This window comes from Schistocerca piceifrons, chromosome 5 (genome assembly GCF_021461385.2).
Source record: "Schistocerca piceifrons isolate TAMUIC-IGC-003096 chromosome 5, iqSchPice1.1, whole genome shotgun sequence".
Taxonomy (NCBI): domain Eukaryota; kingdom Metazoa; phylum Arthropoda; class Insecta; order Orthoptera; family Acrididae; genus Schistocerca; species Schistocerca piceifrons.
In genome coordinates this window covers 440,331,019-440,345,880 of record NC_060142.1, presented here as the reverse complement: position 1 = coordinate 440,345,880, position 14,862 = coordinate 440,331,019, and the positions used below count along the sequence as shown (strand labels likewise).

Here is a 14,862-nt window from a genome sequence, read left to right as displayed (position 1 = left end):
TTAGCACACTGGACTCTATACAGAACACTGGTTCAAAAATGTGCCTGATCATCCAGATTTAAGTTTTCTGTTTATTTTTCTGAAACACTTGTTTTATGCTAGGATGGTATCTATGAATCAGCCACAGTTGATTTTGTTTCCCATCCATTGTCCAGTCCGAGCTTATGATCCATATTTAATGAGCTTCCTGTTAAGAAACACGGGCTTCCTTCCTTTTTCATTATGTAAGCTTATTGCCACTGTATTATACACAATGAAAATGATTTTAGTGTCCTGGGAAAACATGTACCACATGAAACCAATAACTTTTAATAATTGAGAATGCTATATTTTCATACTTACCAAGAGAAATTAACCTGTGAAGCTCTGACTCTATATTGGAATGATTGACAATAGCAGACAGTAAGAACTGTTGCTGCTACAAATGATAATCAGTAATTAGTGTATCAGGACATGACTATTGCTTTCAGAACAATCAATACATTGATTGAAAATTGTATCTGGTTAACATTTCCATGTCAGCAACATAATATTTTTATCCTTGGTTCCAAGTTTGGAATGCTAAAATTAACATAAACATGCTCCTACCCATTCACTTGACGAGAAATACAAGTCTCCCATGAACAGCTTGGATTAAATTTTCAGATTAAAACTGAACTCTTAAGTTCTTGGTAATAATTTACAATAGACTGTATTAGTGAATATCCTATCCTTTAAACTATCAACACTCAATAGTGAGTTCTTAAGTTTGGCACAGAGATCTTACAATAACTGCTAGCTTCTTGCCAAGTGCAAAAGACTAGGCAACATGCTTGTACAGATGCTCTATAATTCTATTAAAATATTGTTTCAGGTTCATTCAGTATTTTCTCAAAGTCAGCAGCTGCCAGGAGCAGATGCCATTCTTACAGTGCATGCAGCTCCGAGATCACTGTGTGCACTTTCAGCTGTAGATAAACGAACGAGTTTCATTGCCTCGTCTGATTCTCTAAACACTGATAGAATATTTAGAGAGCTTTCAAAGTTCCATATTGATGGCTCTAGCATACCAAGGCAACATGATGATTGGGAATATTGTTCGAAGAGTAGGTAAAAAGATGTTTTATATGCTCTCATAAATTGTAGAATGTTGTTTACTCAGTAAAAAGGTAACTATAAATTAATGTTTTTATTATTTATGTGACTGATGTGTGTTACTTAGCATAGTTATTGGTGTCTGTTATTGAAGAGTAAACCTATTTATTTGCTTAGAAGATGGAGGACCTTATAAGATGCCTGCAGAGGGTTTTATGTCATAACAAATGCAAATCGAAATGCATTGAGATAATTCTCATTTATTGTTCCATCTCAGTTGCACATTTTTAACTAGATTACATGTTTTGGTCACTCTTGATCATCTTCAGATCTAAGTAGTTGTGTCAGCAACCTGTATTGTCTGTTCAGTACCACATATCAGAGAACTGTAATGTGTGTTCCTGGGTAGACGAGATGGGTTGCTGATGCAACTACTTAGATCTGAAGATGATCCAAAGTGACTGAAACATGTAACCAAATTGAAAATGTGCAACTGAGATGAAAAAATAATTGGAAATATGTTAATTACCTAAACAGTTGCTGAATCTCTCAAGACAATTATGTTGACTATAGTGGAAATTCATTGATTAAAAGTGATATGCAGGCACACACAATCAGAAAATACTGATAACTGGCTACACCTTATCTGAGACTTTGAGGGATGTGTGCAACACTCTTAAATCTTAGTGTTCACATCAATTCAAAAGTTACATTATTATAACAGAAAGGGCAATGTGTGTAATATGAATACTCCTCTGTGAATAGGCAGAAATCCATATCTTGGGTTCAATCAATGGTTGACAACCCAAAGTCCACGGACCGCATGCAACTTTGAAACCACTGAGTGCAGCCCATGGAGTTGTAATTGTTTTGGTCATCTTATATGAAACAAAACTACCAGGAGCTAATTTCAAAATGACCCCTTCCCACACAGCAAAGGCTCTTTTCTTATACCAGTCTTTTCTTTGTTTGTGTCAATATAGCTTTCCCAACTTTAAAAACAATCTTTTTTGTACATTATTTTGAACATGGCCAAATTGTTCCATGATTTTGAAAAAGCATTTGACTCAGTACCACATCTATGCTCATTAACAAAGGTGTGGTCATCTGAAGTATCAAGTGAAATTTGTGATTGGATTGAGGAATTTTTGGTATGGAGGGCAGAGCACATTATCATGGATGGAGAATCAATGATAAATGTGAAAGTGACATCAGTTGTGCCTCAGGGAAGTGCAACGTGTCCCTTGCTGCTCATGTTGTATATTAATGACCTTGCAGACAATATTACTAGTAACCTCAGAATTTCTAAAGATGGTGCAGCTATCCATAATGAAGTACTGTCTGAGATAAACTGCACAAACATCCAGTCAGATCTTGATAAGATTTTATTAAAGTGGTGCAAATACTGGCAACTTGCTTTAAATGTTCAGTAATGTAAAATCGTGCACTTCACAAAATGAGATAATGTAGTATCCTATGACTACAATTACGCAATTGAGAAGCCTTGTACTACAAATATGAACAAACTTCCTCTCCAAACTTGCAGTAAATTATGCCTTCTGCTTAGCTATAAAAGCCAAAGTATGTTGTCATTAACCTTTTTCTTGTTAAGTAAAATTATACTTTAAAGACAAGCAGTTAGTTTCTTTTGTGACACTAGTGCACATGATTTATTTTAAGTGAATTTCTATCAGTGTCATTGGCAAAACTAGACAAACAAGAGAGGAAACAAAGCTCTTTGTTTTTGTGGCAGATGGGTCCTTTTCATCCTGGGAACTGATAGCCTTGCCTCTTCTTTCTAATCTTCTACACCCTACTCCTCTTTCTTTCGTGAGGAAGGACCCTGCCCTGTCCATCTCCCAAACCTCGTCAGTGATTTTCCTTTAATACTCTTCCTTCCACTTTAGCCCATCTGCCAGAATAAAGAGCCACTGGTTCCAAAAGCTTGCACATTTCCTTAACATTTATATGTATTTCTACGGTACTACTCTGTGAGCAGATTTTTTATCCATTCAGTGATATTTATTTTCAAGGAGTGTGGTGTGTGTTTTGGTAGAAAAGCAGAGGTGAGTTTTTCTAATTTTACAAAAATGTAGTTACATACCTGCATATGAACACAAATGTTTTGTTGATCAGCATTAAATTTTCAGGATTTAGTTCTTTTTTACTAATTTCAGTCCAAAGTAGTATTTCACAAAATTTATGACAGGTCTTGTTTTAAATAATAATGTATTTCATTGCTATCAAAGTTTATGACATCAAAGTCTGTGACAACAGTTTGAAGTGAGTTCCAGCAATGATTTTATGGTGACATATAGTTCATAACACATCGATAGTGCAAGAGTTTGTTTTTTTCTGAGAACTGCATTGTGGTTTCTGACTCTGTGACACCACAATGTGCTTTGAATATCTCTCTCAAGTAATGCTTGTATCTGAGTTCTTCTTTGGAGGAAAATAACTCCTTCTTCAGGAATCAGCAAAATTCATGCCACCATGAGAATGGAAACCGAAAACTACCACACCAGTTTATTTTCAAACAATATGATCAACATCATTAGTAGGTATTGAATAGAATTGGGGAGAATAGGAGTTTGTGGCACAAGTTGACAAGAAGAAGAGACTGGTTGGTAGGACATGTTCTGAGGCATCAAGGGATCACAAATTTAGCATTGTAGGGCAGTGTGGAGGGTAAAAATTGTAGAGGGAGACCAGGAGATGAATACACTAAGCAGATTCAGAGGGATGTAAGTTGCAGTAAGTACCGGGAGATGAAGAAGCTTGCACAGGATAAAGTAGCATGGAGAGCTGCATCAAACCAGTCTCAGGACTGAAGACCAGAACAACAACAACAACAACATGATCAACATCAGTACAATTGCTCTTTCCGATTTTGTCAACGATTTAATCACAAATGGGCAGTTCAACTACTACCTCATCATCATCATCATCATCATCACCAACAACAATATGTTCTAAATGAAGAGGCTATTGGATATCAAAGTGTACTGGAATTGTTACAGCATCTACATAATTTGGCAAGTCAAACCTGTTTTCAGAAGGTGCATTACATACAATATGGCTAAACCACCTCCCATCAGCAATAAGTATGGCTTTGGTGGTACATGGAAATTTACATTTATCTACCTTTGCAGAGGAGACAGGTGCATTTTCTGTTTGTCCCTTAAGGCACTCACTGAAAATTACTGCACTACAATAAATAGTGCAAGATGCTCTGGTTCACAGCAATGTTACAGAAAGCAACACACTGGCACTTCAGATTTATGCCACCCGCACTGAAGCAGATTAGGAAAAAAAAAACTTTTCTTCACTTAAGTGACCTACAGTACCAATTTTTAAAATAGGAATGATTTTCAATCTCCTCAACAGCAGCAAGTCAGAAGTCAACAAAATCACACTTCTGGGTGGTGCTAGTATCACGTTAAATTTGGAGATTGAGCTAAGAAGTTCAAACAACCGTGTGGTTATCCAGATGCCGAAAGTGACTGACAGGGGATGTTAACACCACAAACAACGATTAGGTGCCCACATATGCTAAACAAAAGTGAGTGAACCACAGTCCAGTTCTTCAGAGTGCATGTGTAGACAAAAGTGTCAAGTGCTTCATTGAAATGCAGTTTTGTAAAAGACATGCAGAATGGAATTGAATATTTAATTAACAGTGGTTCAGATATTAGCAGTTTCCCCTTTAGTGCCTTGAGCCAACATGTCGTCAGCAAGATTGCACATTAAAAGCAGCAAATAATGCAGTTGTCCCCACTTTGGTGCAACTTACCTGTCGGTGAAACTCAGCCTACAAATATGCGGTAAATGGATTTTCATGATTGTCACATTCTCTTACTCCATCTTAGTAGAGGATTTTTTAAATCATTATAAACTTTTAGTTGATACACACAATCATCAGCTGAATACACTGGATCTTCAGTATAAAATCCTCCCCAATATCCAGTCAGGCTCAAGTACAACTGCCACTGCCACTGAGGACAAAGATCCATTTCAGCAACTTACCCTGAGTTATTCACACCAACCACAACCTGAAAGGAAGCAAGAAATTCAACAGTACACTACATTTGGACAATACATGGACTGTCTGTTTCAGCCGGACCTGCTGCTTAGCTCCCGAACTGAGTGCAGCAGCCAAACAGCATTTCAACAAGTGGTTGGATGCAGGTGTTATTCACAGCTCAGACAGCCTCTGGTCATCACCACTTCATTTGGTGAATAAAAAAGATGATACTTACTGACTGTGTGGCAATTTTAGAGCCCTAAATACTAGGACTGTCCCAGACCTTACTCCATTCCCAGTGTCCAGGACTTTACAGGTGCATTACACAATGCCTCAATTTTCAGTGTATTTGTGACAAGGCCTATATCGAAATTCCAGTGGCCATCTGTAACATTTCCAAAAAGGCCATTGTTACCCTTCTCAGGTTTTTTCAGTTTCAGTTTATGTCGTACTGTTTAAGCATTGTATCCCAGAGTTGGCAGCACTTAATAGATGAAGTTTTAGAGGTGTAAGATTTTGTTCCACATGTATATGGTTTTTTTCTCATCATAAAAAAGAGCAAAGAGTTCACTTACAGTTGATATTTTGATGTTCTAAGGAGTATCCTCCAGATTGCAACCAAGTCCACATTAGGGAAGCTGACTGTTAATTTTTTAGGATACCAAACGTCAGCAGAGAGTATCAAACCTCTCCCCTGCTGTGTGCAGGCAATTCGTAATATGACAAACTTTAAGATGTGTTTGGGTATCGTAAACTTTTATTGACAATACGTACTGAAAGTAGCATAAAGAGAGGCCCCTCTCAATGCCATTCTAACAAGAAATGCCACCACTGTCAAACACACATATCATGGACAGAAATAAAGAAGGAAGCCTTTAACAAATGGAGACACATTGTCATTGGCTACCATACTCTCTTACTCAGGCCTTAGCACACAATTAGCCTTGACACTAGGTTCTAGCCAAACAGCCATTGGCACAGTACAGCAACAGCAGATATCAGGAACTTGGTAGCTATTAACATTGTTTTCTTCTTGCTAACTGTCACTGGCACAGACCCGTTAGTCAGCAATACAGTGAGAGTTACTCACAATGTCTGAAGCTGTAAAATACTTCCACTGTGGCTCGAGGCAAGGACTTTCACCAGCTTCACCAATCATCACTCTGTAATCACTGCATTCCAGAAAATTAATCAGCAAAACCCACCTTGCTCTGTAAGACACCTAGACTCCGTAGAAAAATTTACTATGGACATATGTCATATAAGCAGTTTCTAAGACATTGGCCTATTGTATCTCATGGGCTTGCAGTGAAATAACTGGAGTGCCATGGCCTGACCTGATGAACGCTTAAAGCACAGATCCACAGTGGTAGCTCCAGTTACAAACTAAAAACTATCTTTATTCCAGCATTGCACATCACATGGTGTGACACTGCCAAAGGTCAACAGTGCCCATCTACTCCCATGGCACAACACGAAAATTTATTCCGAACTGTTCAAGGTCTGTCCTACCCTGGCAATTGTGCTTCTGCAGATGCTGTGACTCAATGTATTACATAGCTGGAGACTGATGAATAGTGCCACCAGTTGAAAAGAGCTTGTTTACATTGTCAACAAAGTCAGTTGACACACTGTCACATCTGTTAGAGATATAGTTACTCTCGCAACAAGATGTACACACACTTCTCTTCCCAATGGACACAAATCCTTGTTAACATAACCATTGGTCAGAGGCTATGCCAGTCACTGATGTTTTGGCAGAAATGGTGGTTAAAGAATTCATCCACATGTGGCTCACCAGATTTGGAGTTCCAATTACAGGGGTGATGAATCGAGTTCCAGTCACAGCGACCATGAATCACACTTGATAGTTTGACTGCTTGCTTTTTACCAAGCTCACTAAACTATGTGGAATCTACCACCTAAAAACCACGAATTATCACACTGCAAGCAACATAATTATAAAACAACTGCACAAAACACTCAAAGCAGAGCTCATGTGACACATTGCCTGTCCTATTACTGTGTTTAAGAATGGCTATAAAAACAGATATTGGCTTGGTCCCGAGTCAGTTAGGCTACAGACAACAAACATACATTCTGGCAAACCTCATAGAGAGCAAAGAAGAGACAACACCCTAAGCCCACTTATTGCAAGAGCTCACACAAACACTTCAGCACACAATGCAGTAACTCCTTCATGCAGTACCAGTGTCTTGTGGCATCAAGCAAGTATATTATCACTAGAACCTCCAGAACTGTTTGCACATTTGGTTGCATGTTGATGCAGGCAAGCTGCAAGCTGTAGCTGTTTCTCCCTTATGTTGGGCCATATCAGGTATTACAACGTGGCTTGCATACCTGCGGAATACTTCAATACGGCTAAGGCACAAAAATCTCCATAGTGAGAATGAAGCTAGTATACGTCACTGTCAAAAAGCCTTCAGAGAGGCCACTTGTAGCTCCCCAAGGTAAACCCCAATGGGCAAGCAATTCTCAGAGGACAACACCCCCACAGCTTCACTGAATAAAGACACCAATGATCCAGTTACATCAGCAACACCTGTGAGATGCAACACACTGACACCTGAACCTCCATCTCCAACAGGTTTTATTTCTCAGGCAGACTGAAAAATTAAACTCGCCAACCCACACATACCAGGTGCCCCATTCTTTTGCCCAGCACAGACATACTCATATTTCTGACAGAAACACGCAGGCCTTCTCATCACCTGCAGTAGGTCTCCCCTGACACGTGGTTCTGGGTGACTTTTCCAAAATCTACCCCTTTTCCTAGACATCTCCAGTCCTTTTTCTTCACCCTTCTTTGTTCCTCTTCATCCCATCTGCATGAGAAAGGAGCTCTGAAAGCTTGCCTAATTATAACGCTCTTTTAGGAATGTGTTCTGCTGCCACTTGGTGAATAGATTTTTTATCTATCCTGTTAAATTATTTAGAAAGACACAAAAGAACCTCTGCCAGTGTCACCTCTTCCAGGACCATCAATGCCACCCCAGCAGCCACCTCCCATAATGAAGAAACATAAGAACTTTTGGAACTCTGTTCACTTGAGCAGGACAGCAAGTATGACCCAAATTCCCACCCATTCCCTGCATCCCTGGGTTCTGCAAGCAGACTCTTCATTCAGTGATAACCAAAAGGCCCAGTTGTTGCCCTGTATTTTCAGAGGCCAGTAGCACAGCTGGTAAGACCACTTCACATAGAAATAGCCCAGCTGTGCTCTGCTCTTGGCAGTATCACATAGCTGGTCACTCACCATTCCATATTCAAAAGAGAGGGAGCTATTGTGACGACATATCATTCATCATGCATTGAAAGTGTGAGAAGTGAAAGTGAGTGATAGGAAGTTTGTTTTTTAGTGCAGAATTGCAGTATAGTTTATGACTGTGACAACAACATGTCCTTTCTTCATATCTCTCATGTAGTATCCTTTCAATACAGTTTATTGTGCTGTTATGTTTATATGTCTTTTGTAGTAGGTTAAAGCAAACAACTACAATTTCTCATATACCAGAAGATATTACACATTGACATGGCATAGCACTGAATGGTAATTGAAGATGGTAAGTAAGGAATTTCCAAGAGACATTATATCTTGTTGATAAAACTGTAAATACATGCTGAATTTGATTGAAATAATCACTGATGTGGCAACTAAAAAATATTCATTTGTGACCATCAAAATTAGTAAATTATAACCTGACCTCACATTTAACAAAAACTGGATAAGGGAAATGGGAATATCAGCCTGGAAATCTTAAAGGAATTCCTTTGATGAAACAAAGTTGCCACCCTGTGCCAGAAGATGCCAGACTGAGAAAATCATAAGGATATGTAATTCACAAATCCCAATTCTGGAATGTTTATAGTTTTGGGAGTTATGGCAATGTAAATAAATGTGAAAGATGGAGGAGATTCAAACCAGAGTTACTGGTTTTTCCAAGGATTGTTTAGTCAGCTTGAGTGTGTCTCAGAAATGTTCAAGAAATTCCAGTGGGACACGCTGCTAGAAAGGCTTTGTATGCCATAGACTGTTCTGTTGGGTCAACATAGGCACACTGGATTTACAAGCTGTGATGTGAGCAACTGCTCAGTTTTTTTTTTTTTTTTTTTTTTTTTTCAAATACACCCCAAAGACCATTTTGTTTGTTTTGCAGCTTTGTTTATTCCCTGAAACTCATACCAAAGATTTAGCTTTCCTGGTCAGTGTAGTATTTTTGTAATAGTTGTACTTTATCATATATACCTTGCATTAAAGAATTTTTCATGATTAGTCTCTACTTTGTCTGAGATGAAGTTTGCAACAGAACTAACCTGATTTTTGTAATCCATTCTATGTAGTAACAGTCTCAATCACCACAAAGCTGAAAATCTACTTGTATGTGGGATGGTGTTTGTTCATTGATGCACATATCACTATATTTTAGATGACAATAACATTCATATTTTATTCCATGTGAAGTCCAATTATTAATTACAGTGACCAATTTTTAAACTACAAACAATCACTGATGCAATCATTCAGGCCAGCACAAACAATTCACAATAGGAAATAACTTGTCTTGTTGCGGCACAAGATTAACAGTTCACATTTCTTACATTATTGTAAGGTCTCACTTTTGCTCAGTTCCTGTCAAAGACAGTTACAGTACAACAATTCATTTAAGTCAGTCCATAAGACAAATCATTGACTTCAACAATAACTCAACCTGATGACAATGATAATTCATAATACTTGTTGATCACAAGGCAATTCAGACACAATGCTTGTTTATTAGAGGTACAGCGGTCACATGAAAGTTCTTTAGTTATGCAGTAACTGGAGCACTTGTTCTTACTTGCATAACAAATACTATAAAAATGTGAGTCAAACAATGAAAGCATGTCTGGCTCTCAGTCCACGGACTGACTGTTTCATGACAGATGATTATAGAAAGACTGGTGTAGGAACAAACTGTTACTCTGAAAAGTACATGATGCTTTGAAAAATGGCTAAGTTGAATTCACTGTTTTTGGTGAACAACAAGAACTAATATCATTCTGATTTATTGAAAGTTTTCCTGATCAGAAATTTAGAAAAATACACAGACGTATTATCCTTATGCCCATGTGAATGCCACAGTTTGTATGAATTAGTACCGTACTGCAAAACATAGTAAATTATGTGAAATTGTTAATTAGTGAGTTAATAAGTAATGCTGTGTGCTAGATGGTATGGGCAAAATTAAGATAACAAAAGTAAGCAGTCAAAATCTTGAACTGAACAGTGCTTGTGATGAGATATGTGATGGAAGTTGGTAACAGCCAGAAACTCTGATGTTAATTATTGTGGAAGATAATTAATTTTCAATAACTTAAAATACTTTCCTGTAAAGTGACAAGGGTTAGCTTTCAATTGGTATAAGTCATCCCTCTCAAATTTACTTATTAATGCATGAGGTCTTCCAGATCTCAAACTATAGGTCTAACTTCAGTTAACTGTAACTTTGAACTAACAATTAACTGTAACTTTTAATTGATAGTGATCTAATGAAAACTGGTTACAAAAATGTAACCAGAACATTCAAAAAGAGAAGCTGAGTAATAAATTTATGTGAATCTAAATAGAATTTTGAGATTTTTAAATGAGCCCTATGTGTTACGAGGTAAACATACTGAAACTATAAAACTTTGCAAAAAATTGATTATTTTTGGGAGTAGAAAAAGATAACAGATAGGAAAGGATCCATCTGATTTGTCATAAGTTCAAGTATGCTACTTACTTGAAACTTCCATCTAATATTAAGTTGCTAAACTTATCTATCACGTGCCAGAGAGTCTCTGTATTTTCCTCCCCAGAGTGGAAAGTTTGCTGCTGTCCATTAAAGAAGTTTATAATCATTTTCTTGCCATACTTCCTTTGAAGTTAAAATATTTTTCTGAATTTCTTAATTTACTTACAGATAATCTGACAATGGCTATTTGCCAAAATAGCCCTACAGTAATGAATAAAACTATCTGACTTAGCAGCATTTTTGGAATTGTAATTACATAATTTCCTTAAAAGACATATACAATGCAGCAGGTCCAAAAGACTACAAATTGTTGACTGCAAATTTTTCATTCAGCTATAGCATTCAGTGTTGCTGTAATAGTCTTGTGGTCAATAAATCTTGTCTCTTACATTCATTGGATTCAAAAGTTCAGATGTGTTTCTTACAATCTGTTTCTCTCATAGGTCAGCTTCTTCACAAATGACTCAAGATACTTTTTGAAGAATATGTATAGCAGAATGTTAAAAAAAATTTGTCCTCATTTCCTGTTCTAAACTAATTTTCAGTGTGGAATGAGGTGCATTTCCTTTTGTACCCTTTTTTATTTAAATTTAATTTTGTTTGCTGTACTTTATTACAGAGAATGAGGAAACTCCTGACAGTGCAACAGTAGCTAGTAACATTGAACTACAAACTCCATCGACAACATTAGAACCAGATTTTTGGGACTTGCGAAGGAAACGCCGTTCATCTAATTGGGGTCGAAGCAAGTTGATGGTCCCTCGTCTGACAATTTACGTGGATGCAATCCAAGCATTTGAGGTACTAATTTTGTGAACAGTTTTCTTTGTCCTTTGCTGCTTTATAAAAAAAAGTCAAGTGCTAGCGTCTGTTTGTGACACAGCAGGAGAGTAGCGAGTTACATATTTAGATTTTTCTGTGTGCTTTTGCAGTTAAATTCTTAAATTCCTTGCCTGTTTGTATATTTAAGAAGTGCAGTCTCACATTTTATTTATGGTGTAGTGTAGATTTACACTGTTTGTAGTTCAGTGGTCATTTGATTTAAATAAAAGGGGTCATTGGAGAAGCCTCAGTCAGCTGCTGGCCTTCACTTGTTAAACACCAGAGAGTAGCAAGTTCCATATTTAGCTTTTTCTGTGCACTTTTATATTTCAATTCTTAAATTATCAGAAGGATGTATAGAGTGTGTGCAAGCTGTGTGCGGACATAGGAGCAGCTGGCCACAGTTTGCGAACTGCTAAAGACGGCATTGACAATGGCCAGCCATCCACAGGCTGCTGCCTTTGAGTGTAGGGGCAGCAAAGACTCTAATGTAATGGATGGACAACTTCTGCAGCTGAGGTGCCCCCTAGGGAAATGCTCAGGGCTTTGAAAGAAATCCAATATATATGATCGGTATGTCTGCTCAGAGGCTTCATCTGAGATGTTGAGGGGACCCTGCTGGTGGCTATCAAGGATGCAGAGTACAGTCATTTGCAAATTTTGGCTCGTGTTGTCACCAAAGACCACTGTCACATTTTGAGGTCATACTCAGTTTATATGGTTGTCTGACATAAGTGGTGAAGACCGCTGGTCTCACTCACTGGGTGCAAGTAGAACCCATGATTTATCATATCATGTGGAGGGTGTCAACCTGAGGCTTAATAGATTCTGTGATGGTTGCAGGTTTCTGACATGCATTATGGGGTGGAGAATTGTAGGACTCCTCTTGGTAGGTCAAAGGTGCTCCACGCACAGAAAGCAGCCTCTTTGTTAGTAGTGGAATGCACTTGGGGACTGAACATTGACTCTGGCTGTGAAATTATCTGGACAAGAGTAACAGTCCTAGTTGAACTCAAGTTAGCCTCCGGATGTTTCTACCAGCCACCCGATTCCACAGTAACTGTTGTAGAATTGTTCAAAGAAAGTTTGCACTCAGTAACACAGAAGTACCCCTATCATGCAATATTAGTTGGAGGCAACTTTAATCTACTGAGTATAGACTGATACATACAGAGAATCTTATAGAGTTGTTCTGAGCATGTTTCCCAAAAACTGCCTTCAGCAGCTAGGTTGGCAACCCACATATAATGGAAATATTTTAGATGTTGTAGCTATAAACGGGCTTGACCTTATTGTAAGTGTCAGTATAGCAGCAGGGATTAGTTATCATTGTGTTATCATAATGACATAGGTTACTAAAAAAGTTAATGAAACCATCAAAGAAGGTTAGGGGCGTATTTATACTGGAAGGAGCAATAAGCAGTTGTTAGCATCATTCTTAGACTATGAATGGACATGATGTAGTTCCAATTTAATGGGCATACAGGAATTATGGACAAAGTTAAAACTGATTATAAATAGCATTAAGGAGAAGTAAGTGCTGAGTAGCTGGATTAAATATGGAAAAGATCAGCAGTGGTTTAATAACAAAATCTGGAAAATTTTGGGAAAGCAGAGATTGTTGCACTCTTGATAGAAAATGGAAAGTGGAAATATCAACAGGCAAAAGTTAGTAGAAATTTATGCACCAATAAAAATATCAATGCACAAAGCATACTACTTCCACCATCACAGTTTAGTGAAAGATCTTGCAGAAAATCAGAAAATTCTTGTCCTATGTAAAATCACTAAGTAGGTCAATGGCTTCTCTCCAATTGCTGTTGACAAGTTTGGTGTGGCAGCAGAAGACAGCAAAAGGAAAGCTGAAGTTTTAAATTTCACATTGAAGAAGTCGTTCATGAAGGAGGTTCATACAGACATACTGTCATTTGACTGTCATGCAGGTTCATGTATGAAGGATGTAAGAATAGTAGGCACCCATGGCATAGAGAAACAACTGAGAAAACTAAATCACCATGTCTGGATGGAAATCCAATTTAGTTTTACAGGGTACTCTGCAGCAAGTAAGTGTACTTGGCTTACATTTATCACAAATTCCTCACCCAGCTTGAAGTCCCAAATGATTAAAAAAAGTGCAGTTGACTCCTGTGTACAAGAGGGTAAAAGAATGGACCCAAAAATGACAAGACCAATATCCTTAACATTGGTTTGCTGCAGAATTCCTGGGCTTATTTGATGTTCGAATGTAATAAATTTCCTTGAGATGGAAAAGCTTTTTCCCCGATGTCAGCACAGATTTAGAACGCATCGCTTGTGTGAAACTCATCTTGTACTTTTTGTACATGATATCCTGCAAACCATGGGTGAAGGACAATAGGCAGATTCCATGTTTCTAGATATCGAGAAAGCATCTGCTACAGAACCCTACAGCAGACTGTTAATGAATCTCCAAGTATATGGAGTAGATTCTCAGATACGTGCATGGCTTGAAGACTTATTGAGTAATAGATCCTGCTATGTTGAGCTCCAGGATGAGTGTTATCAGAGACAAGGTTATTGTCAAGAGTGCCTCAGGAAAGTGGAATAGGACTAGTCTTATTCTGTATATACATAAATGTATTGAAACAAAGGGAGAGCAGTAATCTGTGACTCTTTGCTCAGCACATGGTAGTATACAGGAATGTACCATTGTTGAGTGACTGTAGAAGGACACAGCATAACTTTTTTTTAGACAGAATTTGTATTTGGTTTGATAAATGGCAGCTTGTTCTAAATGTAGAAAAAATGTAAAATGATGTAGGAAAACCAGTTCTTTAAAGTTCGTATGCTATATTAGTGGTGTGCTGCTTGATGCAGTCATGTTGATCGAAGATCTAGGCATGATGTTGTAAGGTGATGTGAAGTGGAATGATCACATAAGGATAGTCATAGGAAAGGTCAATGGTTGATGTCCATTTATTTTGAGAATTTTGGGAAGTGTAGCTCATCTGTAAGGGACTCCATGTGTAGAATGCTAGTTCTACCCATTCTTGAGTACTGCTGGAGTGTTTGGGATACCAACCAGATCTGATCAATGGAAGGCATCAAGGTAATTCAGGGGTGTGCTTCTAGATTTGTTACTATTAGTTTCAGTCAACAAGCAAGTAT

The 14,862-nt window shown here is 37.9% G+C and overlaps 1 protein-coding gene across 1 annotated transcript in view; it reads left to right on the top strand.

Moving 5' to 3' along the window:
• Positions 1-14,862, top strand: part of LOC124798416 (murinoglobulin-1-like) — a 288,271-nt gene that overhangs the window by 109,969 nt on the left and 163,440 nt on the right. The window contains exons 12-13 of the mRNA XM_047261813.1: positions 854-1,085; positions 11,513-11,694. Coding sequence (XP_047117769.1) covers positions 854-1,085; positions 11,513-11,694 — 414 coding nt within the window. The remainder of the gene's footprint in view (positions 1-853; positions 1,086-11,512; positions 11,695-14,862) is intronic.